The sequence below is a fragment of the Paroedura picta genome, chromosome 5 (assembly GCF_049243985.1).
Source record: "Paroedura picta isolate Pp20150507F chromosome 5, Ppicta_v3.0, whole genome shotgun sequence".
Classification (NCBI taxonomy): Eukaryota; Metazoa; Chordata; class Lepidosauria; order Squamata; family Gekkonidae; genus Paroedura; species Paroedura picta.
In genome coordinates this window covers 44,408,934-44,424,064 of record NC_135373.1, presented here as the reverse complement: position 1 = coordinate 44,424,064, position 15,131 = coordinate 44,408,934, and the positions used below count along the sequence as shown (strand labels likewise).

Below are 15,131 nucleotides of genomic sequence, written 5' to 3'. Positions count from 1 at the left end.
GACACACACACCCCCCCCATTTAATTGCCCCCTCCAAAGGGTTCTGTTTTTGAAGGTCCCTGCGTTGGTTGGGTGGATGGAATCAGGTCCTGCAAGGACAGGTAGTGCCTCTAGAGTCTTGCTCATCATGACCCAGTTTTATTGTTGAAAATACAGCTGGCATTTGACGACAAATTGCCAAGCAGGGGTCGGGTTCCTCTGATGTGGCAATCTGGAAGAAATGTAAGAAGGCTAAATATAAAATGCTGAGTAAACCTGTCTAAGTTAGCACATGCATTTCTGTACTTTCCTATTTTGACCTCTGGCACTGTTATCATACTCGGCACCCATGAACTGCAACAGATACCGGGGAGCAAGCAGTGTCTGGGTTCTTTAAAATGAAGACTGGGCCCAGTGTACCTAAGGGATCGCCTCTCTGCCTACACCCCTCAAAGAGCCTTACGCTCCACCAGTTCCAATTCCTGGTGATTCCTGGCCCCCACCTGGTAGAATGAGCTCCTAAAGCAGATCAGGGCCCTGACGGAACTCGAACAGTTCCGCAGGGCCTGCAAAAGGGAGCTCCTCTGCCAGGTATTTGGTTGAGGTCAACCAGTACCACCGCTTCAATCAGCCCCTCTCAGCCTCCCTCCTACATCCATCATTGCAGATTCGCCCAACCACCAGGCCATCAGTAAGCGTTGATTTATTGTTCTCCCCAATGTTCTATTGTTCATAATGTTATAATTTTAAAAGTTCCCTAGGCTCACTGCTTTGCCCAGCCCTTATCACTCGCTTGGCCATATATCAGGAGAGTGCTGCTAGCCTTCTCCCAGAGAGCCAGTTTGCTGTAGTAGTTAGGAGTGCGGACTTCTAATCTGGCATGCCGGGTTCGATTCTGCACTCCCCCACATGCAGCCAGCTGGGTGACCTTGGGCTCGCCATGGCACTGATAAAGCTGTTCTGACTGAGCAGGGATATCAGGGCTCTCTCAGCCTCACCCACCCCACAGGGTGTCTGTTGTGGGGAGAGGAATGGGAAGGCGATTGTAAGCCACTTTGAGCCTCCTTTGGTTAGAGCAAAGCAGCATATAAGAACCAACTCTTCTTCTTCCCTGGAGAAGAAGTGTGAACTGCTTTGCACAGTGGCAGTATCGTAGCCAATGAGGCTTCTCTTCTGTTCTTAGGGAATTGTTCAGGAGGACGTTTAAACAATGAAACGAAGGTTGAACTTTATGGCGTTGTTCGCTGTATGCCTTACTTGTATGTTTGCTGCATTGTTCTCTAATTTCTGTAAAGGAGCGGAATAAACATTTAAATAAACTTTGCCTAGTGGAGTTACAGGACCCATCCCAAGAACTGCAGTTGGATTATAGGCCATCTGGGCCTGGCAGGTGATTACAGTGTCCATGTTGTACTCAATCTCACGCAAAGTATGGAAGAATTTCTACATGTTACGGGGAACAAATACATTTGCAAGACAAATTTCTTTATGCTGGAACACATACCCACCTTATGCAATGGCTGAGCCAGCTATGAAATTGGGTGAAGTGTTCTCTGGCCCGAAGGAGAAAACTGGAAAAGTCAGCTATTTAGCTTCCAGTTTGCCCATAAGATTTTCTCTATTGACTTGCTTCTCAATTCTTTTGTTTCCCCAGAGAGGAAGAGATCAGTAACACCAGCTCTGAGTCGGACTCCACAGAGTTAGCCATCATTGTTTGACCCTGGCTTTCCTTCATTTCACTTGTTTACACACTGGGGGACCTTTAAGCCGGAAGGGGCGGATGCAGCCTCTGCCGCAGAGGAGCGATGCTGACTTACTCCCATGGAAGGGAGTGCTCTACAACGTCCTTCCAGAAAGTTCTGGAGAAACAGCCAAACACTGGTTTATGTTGTGCCTATGTATGGGATTTTCACGGAACACTGGGCCGTATGTGTGTACAATGCAGGACGGTATTCAGTGCTGCGGTAAAGGGTACCTCTTGAATGGAATAAGCACCGACGCCAAGCAGATTTCAGTTTGCACATGACATGAGTCTTTTGGGCGGTGATGTTCTGGGGTGTGTGGCCGCCCCTTGCCAGCCCCACTAATCCACCTGATACCATTGGCACTGAGTACAGCGCAAGTCTCTGTGGTACCATTAACTTTTTATTGTTATTCATTATTTGTATTGTGGACCCATATGGTGCTGCTTAGTGTATATTACACTATGGGCATGACCTTGCCAAACTGAACCTCGTAATGGTTTGTAAGTCAGACATGACTAATGTAAAAATATTCTGTGTCTTGCTGTTTTTTTTTTATATGTGTGTATATATAGAAAGAACCTAATTAAAATAACTTAATTTTGTTGTAAATACAAATGTTTTCCCCCCTATTTGTATATGTCTGTACAGCAAGATGACTGGAACTATTAATATAGTTATGATTAAAATGCAAAAACCATTTCCCTATTGTTGGTCTTAAGGGTGCCACTGGACTCCAACTTTGTTCCATATTGTGTGTGTGTTGTGTGCGTGCCTGTAGAACTGAAAATTTTATTTATTTCATTTGTATCCTGCTTTTTCCCCTGATGGAAACTCCAAGAAGCTTACATCACCCCCCCCTCCTTTTTATCCTGAGAATCTGAGACTGGCCCAAGGCCGCACACCCAATGAGCCAGCTTGGTTAAGGGCAGCAGTTTCTAATCTCGTGAGCTAGGTTTGATTCCCCACTCCTCCCCCACATGCAGCCAGCTGGGTGACCTTGCGCTTGTCACAGCCCTGACAGAGCTGTTCTGACAGAGCAGTAATATCAGTGCTCTCTCAGCCTCACCTACTTTACAAGATGTCTGTTGTGGGAAGAGGGAAGGGAAGGGGATTGTAAGCCACTTTGAGACTGTTGGTAGAGAAAAGCAGCATATAAGAACCAACTCTTCTCCTTTCAGTGAGCTTCCATGGCATAGTGGAGACTCAGACCTGGTTCTCCCCACTCCTAGTCTGACACTAGCCAATATATCCCTCTGGCTTTATGCAAATTCAGCTAATTTGCAAGAAGGAGTTTCTTTTCTTGCTGTCCTGAGTTGAGGGATAACTTACAGCAGGGGAGTTAAAAGGTCCCAATCCTTGAAGCTTGCTGGTTTGGGCAGTGACAAAAATCCCAGAAATGGGAGAAGGTGGGGAAAGCTTCATAGTGTCTGGTGCCATCTTCAGCAGGGATGCTAGGTATGTGTTCCAGGATACAAACTAGCTTGTTTTTTGTATTTTGTTAAATACAGGCTAGCAAGTAGAATCCTAGAGTGAGATGCTTAGAACCAGCGTAGGGGGCTATTTTTCTAGCTGGTGGGTACACTAAAACACAGTGTCCTAGTATTTATCCTTGTGTGTCCTTTTCTCCAGCTGTACCTGCCAGTTCAAAAAGTTAATGTCTTGGGAGTTCTAAAGTCCTAAATTTCTGCTCTGTGTTGGAGAAAGTGCGAAATTGAGGGTTGTGTTCTATGAACATCGAATGTTCTTCAATAAGAGCCACAGTCCTGAAACAGAAGTATTCCTTTAAAAATATTTAAATCTCAGAACCAAATGAATTTTAAAAACAGATGTGTGGGTGCTTAACATTCCTTGATTACCGATCCTTACTGGCTATAGTTGCATCTTTTCCCCTAGGAGTGGGGAGGTTTGGATTTGAAATGCTACGACTGATGGGGGGGGGGGGGCTCTAAAGGCTCTCATTTTCCACAACAATGTATGTTCAAATTATTCCTCCAAAGCCTTGTTTTGGTGCTTCATAATAAACCGGATTTTGACACTTTACGTCCAGTGTTTATATGCCACTTTCATTAATTTCACAACTAAGAATTTCACAATGAGTTGCAAGGGAATGTTATGTATGTTGGGGGACACATGAGATTCCATACACCCCTTATGGACTCACATCCTACATCTTGCAGTTCCACAGGGCCTGCAAAATGGAGCTCTTCTGCCAGGTCTTTGGTTGAGGCTGGGACGAGTGAGATCTGGGTCCCTTCCTGATCATCAGGCTACCTTTGTGTTTGCCCTCTGAAGGTAATTTTTTAAGAAGTTTGTCAAGCTGGGGGTAGGAGTTTGTTACTATCTGGGGTAGGGGGGAGGTTATGGTTCTTGTGTGGGGTTTTATGATGAAGGTTATTGTCACTTGCTACATGCCACTGTGTGGGAGTGGCAGGCTACAAACTACTATAAATGTAAAAATCTGTCATATACCTAGTTAGGCCACTGGTCCCTTTAGCTCTGTTTTGACTGGCAATAGCTCTCCCAAGATATTAGGCAGAAACAAAATCTTGAAATGCCAGGGGCTGAATCCTGGCTATTAAGCTGCACTGCTGTTCAGATCCATTTATTTTTTCTAGGTTAAACAAGTTTTCCTAATTCTTCCGTGTCTTCCTAACTCTTTGCTTCATGTCCTTTTTGGAGTATCATGTAACCCCTTCGCCTCTGCCTTAGATTTCCCTTAGGAAATCAACAATGGTCCTATTCTTTTGGGGCTGTCCTTTTTCAAAAAGCCAACCGTAAGCAATGAAAGCTTTTGTTGCGGAGATTCCAAGCTGTAGGTTAGAGATTGTCCCAAATACAAGCAATGGATGCAAAAACCTAACCTGACTTCACGTACCAGGAGACTTCTGGCTGAAGTGCACAAGCAATTGCTTGGATCCCCCCCTGCTTAGGCTGGATTTATAGTCTCCAGTGTTTATAGTGATGGAAAGACAGAATGTCTTGGTCACATGTTTGTTTTTTAAATTTGCGCAAAGCATGCCTTGATGTGTAATTTTGGAAAAAAAATAGGATTTTCCAGGCCTGTGTAGATTAAGATGCCCAGTTTGCTTATCTGTATTAGCCTCTGGCTTCTGGCTAACTGAGGAAGGGGTTTTCTTTTGTAGCCATTGGTGTAATTTGTATAATGATTTTCAGTATGTGTTTTTAAAACTGTTTAATGATTTAAACGGGAGCAAAATATTATTCAAAGAAATGTTGAAAGAATAGCTAGAGAGCAAATATGGGAATTCTTGCGTATGGCCTCACAGCGCAAAAATATTTGTGCAAATTTCACATGTAAGTGTTGGGGGCAAATATGTCCCTTGAAGAAGTGTGTTTTGCCCTGTTCCTATTGGATACCAAGTGAAGAAGAGGAAAGTTGGAGGAGGGCCTCATTGACAGAATTAAAATGGGATTTTAGTGACAAATATGGGTATGTTTTTGGGCAAGCGTGCTGGCTAATAAAAGAAAATTGCAGATTTTATTTGCACAGCTGTAAATTTTATCAACTGGGTACTTGACTCATTTGTTATTCTGCTAAGCGGAGGGAGCGGATAGAGCAGGTAGACCACCTCCTACAGAAGTGTCTGTTCAACCTGCTTGCCAGCTGCTGAGGTTGCACCAGCCTTGGATACTTTCAAGGGCAACTTCTTGGCAGCCGTAAAGGCTGGAATGTGAGAGGGACAGATTCGCAAGGAACCTTGCACTGCATGCCAATGCGACACGGTGCATGCACAGCAGTTATTGCCTGTCCTGCACTCTCCAGGACTCAACTGGGTAATCCCAAGGGAGCACAAACTGGACTAAAATGAATTAAATGACCAGTCCTTACCCTGTAAATCAGGGGTAGTCAACCTGTGGTCCTCCAGATGTTCATGGACTACAATTCCCATGAGCCCCTTGCTGGCAGGGGCTCATGGGAATTGTAGTCTATGAACATCTGGAGGACCACAGGTTGACTACCCCTGCTGTAAATGATTATGAGAGACAAAATAGAGCCTATCCATCAGCTTTTCCCAGTGATTCATTCTTTAAGAAAGTTGCTGCCTGATAGTAATGATGCCTGGTCGCCTTGATAGGCCATAACTCTCTGCAGTCTCAGAGGAGGGACTTTCCTAAGTCCGTCTTTCAGCTGGAGATGCCAAGGACCGAACCTAGGTCTGTGCTCTCATGAAGCAGAGGCCATGGGATTTTTCTTCCTGGATTCATAACTGTACCCCGAATTTCAGGTGCCAATGGTGACCATTTTCTATGTGAAAGGAAGGCTGGTTCCTGCTGCTGTAATGTTCCCTGTTAATCTCAAAAGCGTGGAGGATGGAAGAAACAAATCAATGAAAGGAATCTTTGCATGCTCCTTGATTATCTATTTTTCCCTGGGCCACTGGGTTCTGGCAAGTTCAAGCCTTTTGCACTGAGGTTTGATTCCTTAGAGTTTGAAAGCCACTTCAGCTTGAACTTCTTTATATCCATGCTAGGGATGCCAGCCTTCAGGTGGGACTTGTAGTGTAGATCCCCTGGAATTAGAGCTCATCTACAGATTACAGAGTTTGTTTCCCCTGGAGAAAATGGATGGTTTGGACTATGACACCCCATAGAGTTCCCAGTTCTCCCCGGGCTTCATGCTCAATTCTCCCAGAGTTCCTTGAGCTGGATTTGGAACTCTACTCCCCACCCCCCATCTTATGCTGGTGGCCAGAGGGAGACCTGGACACCCTAATGAATGCTCAGGGGCTGATGGGAAACAACTCCAAATGCACAGATATCCTTCCCTCTGCCATATCTTTAGCATGGTTCTGGCTGCTTCTAGATAGCATTTCCCATGAGCAGACATTCAGCAGGGTCACAATTGCACCCCATATTGGAGGTGGATGGGAAAGGTGGGTGAAGGGTGATGCCTAAGCCACTTGAATGTCAAACAAAGGCTGGCAGGAGGAGTGGGTGACAAATGACAAAAGGGATTAACCCTCAGATGAGACCGTGGATCTGGCCTCTGCATAAAACATGGGAAAGCAGGCCATTGTTTAGGCCAAGAGGAGCAGGCCAAAGCCATTGCCCAATGTCAATCAAGAAGCAAGGCAAATCTCTAAAAGAGAGTAGTCTGTCAGGCTTGATGGGATGAGGGGCCAGGCCATTGTGTGGGGCTCTGGATGGGTCTTTCTTCTATTGAGAGCAGCCTTGGTTTTACAGCCAAAAAATGGAAAGCACGTCAGGGCTTCTTATGCTGGAAACCCAGGGATTTTTTCATCCATTAGGAAAAAGCTGATTGACAGTCCCAGATGCTGATGATTTGGCACGCTTGTTCAGAGAAGAGATTGTTTCTCAAAACAAAAGTCATGCAGGGAAGAGCGATGTGGGAAGGGGGAGAGTTTTCAGGCATGGGAAGAGCCAAAGAGAAATATCTCTGCATCCTGTTGAACGACTGGGCGGATCAAGTGAACAAAGGAAGCAATAGAAAAGCCTTGCTGAATAGGTGGGGGGGGATGGGGAGCTCAGAAAGAAATGGAAAAGTAAAAGAAGGCCATGACCTTGCCCATGGAAAAGGGAAAAGTGGATGGTCCACTCAAGCGGAATCTGACTAGGTAATTTGGAGGCGGGGAGAGCATGAGCATGAAAATAGCATTGCACATTCCTTGCTTCCCTGAGCTGCGAGAGGTCCTGGCAACGGTAACGCTAAGGCATTTGCAGTGCAATCCTAATCAGAGTTATGACCTTAAATGCCCATTGACTTCAGTGCCCTTAGAAAACTGTAACTCCTCTTAGGATGATGCTTTTGGTTGTGTTTGGAGGAGAAAGCACCAGACTTACTCATCTGGGCAATGTTTATAAATATATATAAGCACAGCAGAAGCCAATGCAATGAAACAGCCCTACAGCAGGGCTTTACCCAAATTAGAACTGAGTTGGGGAATTCCGTTTGAATACGAATACATTTATTGAGGCAGAAGATTTTGAAGATCAATTTACAAATGAGACCAGAAGCTTGTCTTCGAGGGCTGATAAACAGCTTGAAAATACCCATGGAACTTTATTTTTATATTTGATAACAGCAGCAAGACTATTATATGCTCAGAACTGGAAAATTGTGAATAACCACAGTAGGCAACTGGTTGTTAAAGATGTTGGAACTGGCTAAACTTACATCTTTAAATAGAGCAAATGGAGAAAGGACAACTGCTTATTGTTTATTTGGAAGTAAGCCTTATTCCCATCTCCTGGTCACACTTCTTTTTCAACCTTTTTACTGTTGAGAAATCCCTGAAACATTTCTCAGGCTTCAAGAAACCCCAGAAGTGGCATGATGGTTGCCGAATACAGTTGGGAAGCATAGCTGTGTCCATGCCTACTCAAGGCCCCTCCCCTTCCCACCACCTCCAGAACCATCATTGGCCATGGAGGGGGGCAGATCAACATGACCATATATAGCTATATCACCCAATAAATTATTTAACTCCCCCATTCAGGAAACCCTTCCATGGCCATCAAGAAACCCTAGGGTTGAGAAGCCCTGGTTTAGACTATGTCAATAGGTTAAGCTCCTGGCAAAGTCACTTAAGGCGGAATGGTCACAGCTGAGACACCAGACTAAGATCATCCACCCACTTCAGAAATCAACAGCCACATCAGCAGAAGAGAAGGGACAAATCCAACAATGTTAGGAGCTGGAGCTGCAGTGGAAGGTGACATTGGTAGAGGATCTATCATAGATAATGACAGTGACACTTCAGCTAACTCTGGTTAGTACTGCAAAGAAGAAGGTCGAGGCAAAAATCCTACGATGATCCAATCTAAAGAGCAGAGGATAAATACAAACAGCACTATTCCTAATGACACAAGTGGATTAAAGCTGAAAGGACCTTCAATCGTTCATGTGAATGGAGGCAAAAGGAAAGTCCAGATCTGCTCTGCAGCTAGAATAGGAACATGGGAAGTATGTATCAAAGTGAGCTTAAAATCATAAAATGAGAAATGGAATGTTTAAACCTTGCAATTTTGGGAGTGAACTGAAGTGGATTGGATGAGGTCATTTTCCCTCAAAAAATTACAGAGTGTTTTACTTGGGGAATGATATAGCACAGAAGAAACTGAGTTGTACTAATAGTGAGGTGACACGTAGCACAGGCCATCAGGGGCTATAACACAAAGTCTGACCAAACAATATCAATCAGATTTCAAGGAACACCTATTGACATAACCACCATTCAAGTTTATTATCCAACTACAGGAAGAGGAAGAAACTGAAAGCTTTTATGCAAGTGTCCACTAGAAAAGACAACAAGGCTAGGAAAAGTTGAAGGCAAAAGGAAAAGAGGGAGATTAAACATTGGATTGACCCAGGCGAGGAAGCCACATTAGCAAGACCTGAGTAGGCTGCTAGCGATATATATTTTGAAGATCGTTATTTCATAAGGTCATTAATTCATAAGTCAAAAGCGACTTGATGGCAAAAGCCTTATTCAGCAAAGGTTTTGTTTTTCCCTGTACATTTTGTTTTGTTGATTTGTTTTATAGCCTCGTTATCTGTTCACTCCATGGCCACAGCAGTCAAGAATGAATGGCTAATCACCCGTTCTTGTTTGGTGAGGGGCAGTCAACAACTACTTTTCCGTTTGCAGTCAAAGCCACTGTTGGTTGTCCATTATCAAAATAGTACAATGTCAAAATTACAATAATAAAAACGTTCAAACAAATCCTGTTCAATGGTTTTGGATACCAAATGAAAACAGGCCACTCTCGGTTAAGAACCACTGATCAGTTGTTGATTCAGAAAAGCCATGGCCAGCCAATCAGTTGAGGACAGAATGCAATTAATTGAACTGCAAGCAGAAGGGAAAAAAAGGTTAAAGGGCAGTCGTCTCGCAAAACGTTGGACACAAGACTCTAAACAATCTGGTGTTGTAACTACATTACATATTTTTTAAAATGCTCCAAATCTTCACTGGCACAATGCAAAGTTAAAGGAACTCTTACATTACTTCATGTTAGCAGTTATATTAGTTGTGGGAATGAAAAAGAATTTTACAATAAAATTAAAGAACTATGCAAAAAAAATCTCCCCAAAAGGATTCTCACCTCTTATGTGGAACCCATCCACATAAGGGAGTGCTGGTACAGACTCCTCCCCCTCTCCTCCCTTGTCTCTCCCCGTTACCTTTAGCTTTCATGATGTCCATCCTGGTCTCTCCCCCTTCCCCCCCTCTGTTAGACACACAAACACACACACACACACCCCTGTCATCTCCCCCTTATCACTTCCCTCTTCCCTGTCCCTCCCCCCCCCACAGACAGAAAGAATCCTGTCTCCCCCTCCCTTTCCCCTCCTAACCTTTTGCAGCTGAAGGGCCGCCATGTTCGGATGTCTATCTCCACCTAAGCTGGGCAACGTGCTTTGAGCCTCTCGCAGTGGTGCAGCTGAGCTGGCCTGCTCCACTGCAGGAGCTGCCCTGGCCTCCACAGGTGCCAGCTCCACAGCTTATCCAGCCTTCTCTCCCACCAAAATGGCCCTGACCTAGTGGGTGGCGCCCCTGCAGCTGGGCAAGCCTCTTTGGCCACTGCCGCCACCACTGGCTGCTTCCGTGGTGATTGCCATGCAATGTCTTCTGCCATGCTTGGTGGGCAAGAATTATAGACTTCTTCCATTTCCCTGAGTGCGCCAGAAGATGTGTTCCACATCAACAACAATAACAGAAAAATATACACATTAAGTAAGATTTCCTGAAGAGTAAAATAGCCTAGAAAATTGGATATGACTTGGCAACACCCAACCCGCTCTCCCTCTGGGCAATGTTAAAAAATATGTGAACATTTAAATAAAACAGTAGTGACACCTTGAAGAGTAGTGCAATTTATTCCACATATGCTTTGGGGGAATTAGGACTCACTTTATCATATGCATTGAATTGAATATTGCTTGATCAGAAAGGCAGAGAGAGAGATGTTACAAAGAGGGACTGGTTTGAAAACCTACTTTTTAACTTATGAAAGTATAATATTAGTTCAGCTTTCTGATATGTAATAACTGACTCTCCTGATCTTTTACTATCAAGTGATATGGTCACGCAAGGCAGTGTGGTGTGGTGTTAGAGTGTCCCTACTCTGCCGTGGAAGCTTGCTGGGTGACCTTGGGTCAGCCACATACACTTAGCCTAAAATCTAGTTCACCGAGTTGTGGAGAGGAGAAAGATGCAAGTTGCTTTGGGACCCCATTAAAGAGAAATAATAGGTATAAAGTAAATGATTAATAATTATTAGCTTCATTTCATAAAAACCAATTAAGAACAGCCACAAATCAGTTGTGAAAAAAGACAGGATGACAACAGGGTAGGCACCACAATGTAACAAGTAGGTTTTCTGTCCTGGCCCGTACTTGGTGGAAGGAGCTCCTGGAGGAGATCTGGGCCATGTCGAAGTTGGCACAGTTCCTCAGGGCCTGTAAAATGGAACTGGCTGGGGCCAATGAACTGTTAACATCTATTGGGAAATTTAATAAGAATAATCTTTATTACTGATTTTTGTATTTTGGATGTTTTGATTATGATGTTCACCGCCCTGAGCTGTTTTTGGGACGTCAGTTTATAAAATCAATAAATAGTAATAATAATAATAGCAACAACAACAAGTTGCCAGTGATGTGATCTGAATTCTTCCTTAAAATTGGTTGAACACATTTTAACAATGTGTTCTGAATGGCTTCTATAAAAAGCAACCAAGTCTTACGGATTAGTGGACAGATTCCATATATGAGTCTTGTAGCATTTTAAAGACTACCATTTATAACTAGAGCCCACTCAGATAAAATCTGGGACAGGCTGGATAGAGGGAGGTAACTCTGTTTAGGGTTGCATTGAAAATCTGATAGGCTTGAAGGTGCCAGAACAGTCTTCTGGTTTTGTTGTTAATAGTGAATATGACTAGTCTCTCTGGAATTCGTAAACTTGAGGAAGAGGTCTGTGTATGAGCAGAATAATCCAAGCATCGGACTTGCTGTTCTCTGTGTCCAGCCAAAGTAGCACTCATATATCAACTTCTGCTTCGAACCCAGGCAACCCTTCCATTTGTTCTCATCCCAGTGGCAAAACGGCACTCAGTCCTGCCAAAATTCAGGGCTGCAAACTGGAGAATTTGCTGCCAATATTAGAAGACGCCTGACACCTAATGGACAACAGGGGGAAGTGGCAATCATACAAACTAGTACAGGCAGCTGCTTCCAGTTAAAACCTTTAGTCAGTGGATTGATTATTTCCTTACTAGAATCATGATCTTACTCAACCTGAATAAAATATACATGGGAAGAAACTTTAAAATTTTAAAAAGGCAGCGGAGTACTGGGGAATCAAACCCAGCTTCCCAAATTAGAAGCGACCGCTTTTAACCACATCACCAAGCTAATTCTCTGAAAAGGGCAAGGCGAAGGGAGAGGTAGAATACCATAGTCCATTTTCCAAAGTGACCATTTCTCCAGGAAACTAACTGCTCCATTGCCTGGAGATGAGTTGTAATCCCAGGAGATCTCCAGCCACCACCTGGATGTTGGAAAACCTACATTTCCACCCTCAGTAGTGTCCCATTGTTGAAATCTTCTCCCCAAAGAAACCTTTTTTCATAAAGTGCAGCCAGATGGACCCTGCCTTAAAGAACAACAACAACAACACACACACACACACACAGGGTTTTCCTATGTATTCCCATCTCTGCCGTTTGTTTTCAGCGTCTCAGATTTCAACTTGGGTTCGATCTTATGGATCCATTCTGCTTCCAGCAAGGCTGGTTCCAGGTGTCGAGGGGCCATGGGCATACAGGGCCTTCCCTCTGCCCACTACCAGGACTCCTGCTCCCGGCACCCTTTCCGCCCATGCTGACAAGCTGCTTGCATGCTCTTTCCTTAACTGCACCGGGTGATGTCTGTGGCTGAAAGGACTGACCTCAGGAGCATGCTTGCATCTTCTTCACACTCTTCCCTTGGGGTATGCCCACGGAATATGGGCAGCCAGGAATCACAGGAGGTGGGGCACTTGCAAACAAGGGTGCCAACCTCCAGGTGAGCTGGAACTCTCCTGAGATTACAACTAATTTCCAGGCAACAGGGAAGCATTCCTGTGGAGAAAAGAGCCACTTTTAAAAGTGGATTCTATCACATTCTATCCCATTGAAGTCCATCCTAAGTCCCCCCTCCAGCCACTGTGGGGATGTATTTTGTTTTGTTTTTGTTTTGCCAGATCCAGGTTGGGAAACTACTGGAGATTTGGGGAATAGCCTGGGGAGGACCGGGACCTCAGTGGGGAACAATGCTCTAGAGCAGTGGTCCCCAACCTTTTTATCACTGGGGACCACTCAACGCTTGACAATTTTACTGAGGCCCGGTGGGGGGGGGTAGTTTACTCCTCTACTCTCAACCACTGCCCTAACACTCTCTGATCACTATGGTAATGTTTAAACATTCCTTCAAAATAAGATACAGACACGCCACAACAATGAACATAAGGAACATTTTATTTTCATGGAAATTTTTAACTCATGACAGTGACAAATCAATGGGAACCCTGAGCTTGTTTCTCTGCAACGAGATAGTCCCATCTGGGAGTGATGGGAGACAATGACACCCGAAGTGTGTTGTAAAGGGCCGGGGGGATGAAGTAAAGGGCCGGGGGGGGGAGAAGGCGTCCTTCGCGGCCCACCTCCAATTAGTCGACAGACCACATGTAGTCCGCGGCCCACAGGTTGGGGATCGCTACTCTAGAGCCCACCCTCCTAAGCATCCATTTTCTCCAGGGGGACTGATCTCTGTAGTCTGGAGATGACCTGTAATTCCAGGGGATCCCCAAGTCACACCTGTAAACTGACATCCCTATTCCCTCACCTCCACACATCCCACCTTCTTCAGCCTCCATCCCCAAATCTACAGGTATTTCACAAACCAGAGCTGGCAACCCTACATGCAAGTGGGGGAGTGGGGGAAGGGGATGTGTGCAGATGGCATGGGGGTGGAGAGTCTGTGGCAATGGGCCCTGCTTCATGTAATGGTTAAGAGTGGTGACCTCTAATTTGCAGTACCGGATTAGATTCCCCACTCCTTCTCCACATGCAGCCAGCTGGGTGACTTTGGGCCAGTCAAAGTTCTCTCAGAGCATTCTCAGGGAGAGGAAAAGAGGGTGACAGTAAGCCACTTTCATACTCTTTGGGGTAGTAAATGGCAAGGTACAAAAAAAACCCAGCTCTTTCCTTCTGCCAGAAGTCCTGGGCCCAGGCTGATCCCAGGTTATGCTGATGCTGCTCTACCTTCCAGAGACATTTTTTTCTCAGGAAGAAGGAACCTTCTTCTGAAAAAGGTCTTGATTCAAGGGCCTCCTCCTTGCCCTTCCTCTCTTCAAAGGCAAGACAACAACAGGTGGTTTTTCTACCTTTGTTAAACCAGGTCTTATTTTCTCTAAATTCTTAAGTAGGGAGATGAGCTGATGAGTAGATCCTCAGTGGTTCAATAAACATCCCAAACTCCCTCCAATGCTACTCCCTCCCAAACTCCCTCCAAATATCCCAAACTCCGTGCAACTAGAAAAGCATGGCATCCCTTAAACCTCCTACAATCAGGTCATTCCATTGTTGCTACAAAAAGCAGGGCACGGGGTGGGGGGTAGCGTTGGGATAGCGTTGGGGAGGATTTCCAAGACAAAAGAGCAACTGATAGCCCAGTGTCCATCACCCCACAAAGGAAATCGTGAGAATTGGAACAGCAAACATTCTAAGAACAATCATGACCAGAAGCACAATGCCAGCTAGGTTCCATATGCAGAGGACTGATAAAGGTTGGGCTACAGTCTCATTCAGGGCACTGATTTATTGCACCAACTACAAGGAAACTGAAATGCAATCAATGAAGGCCACGGCAGAGTTAGTGAAATCTCACTACTGCAAGCTCTTGGTGATGCTGTTGCAAGAAAAGGCAGATAAGGAATGGATGATACTGCAGGCATCATAGCCAGAGGAGCTCAGAAGAGGACAGCCATGAATGCTAAGCAGGCTGACCGTGGCTAGTATTTGGATGGGAGACAGACATCCAAGGAGTTGGGTGGTAATGCCTCCAAAGAACACTAGGGGTCATGACACAGAGGGAGGAAATGGCAAACCACCTCCAACCGTACCTTGCCTGGCTGCAACACAATTCCCTACACATGCACCATACAATAAATGAAATGCATGCTAAAAGCTCACAACCTAGTCCCCAGCAGTTCTCATAGTTGCCAACCTCTGGGTATGGCCTGGACAGCTCCTAGATTTATAAATTATCTTCAGACAACAGAGCTCAGTTCCTGTGGAGCATATGGCTGCTTTGGAGAGTGGGTGACATGGCATCACAATTAGGGCTGCCGACCTCCAGTGGTGGCTGATCTTCCAGGA

At 45.0% G+C, this 15,131-nt stretch overlaps 1 protein-coding gene across 3 annotated transcripts in view; it reads left to right on the top strand.

The window, feature by feature from the left end:
* The window catches only part of MFSD2A (MFSD2 lysolipid transporter A, lysophospholipid), a 38,265-nt gene extending 34,520 nt beyond the window's left edge, over positions 1 to 3,745 (top strand). For 2 of the 3 annotated variants that reach the window (XM_077337591.1, XM_077337592.1), the window contains exon 14: positions 1,634 to 3,745. In XM_077337591.1, coding sequence (XP_077193706.1) covers positions 1,634 to 1,697 — 64 coding nt within the window. In that variant the 3' untranslated portion in view covers positions 1,698 to 3,745. The remainder of the gene's footprint in view (positions 1 to 1,633) is intronic. The other variant, XM_077337590.1, reaches the window with a different exon arrangement.
* The last annotated feature ends 11,386 nt before the right edge of the window (positions 3,746 to 15,131 follow it).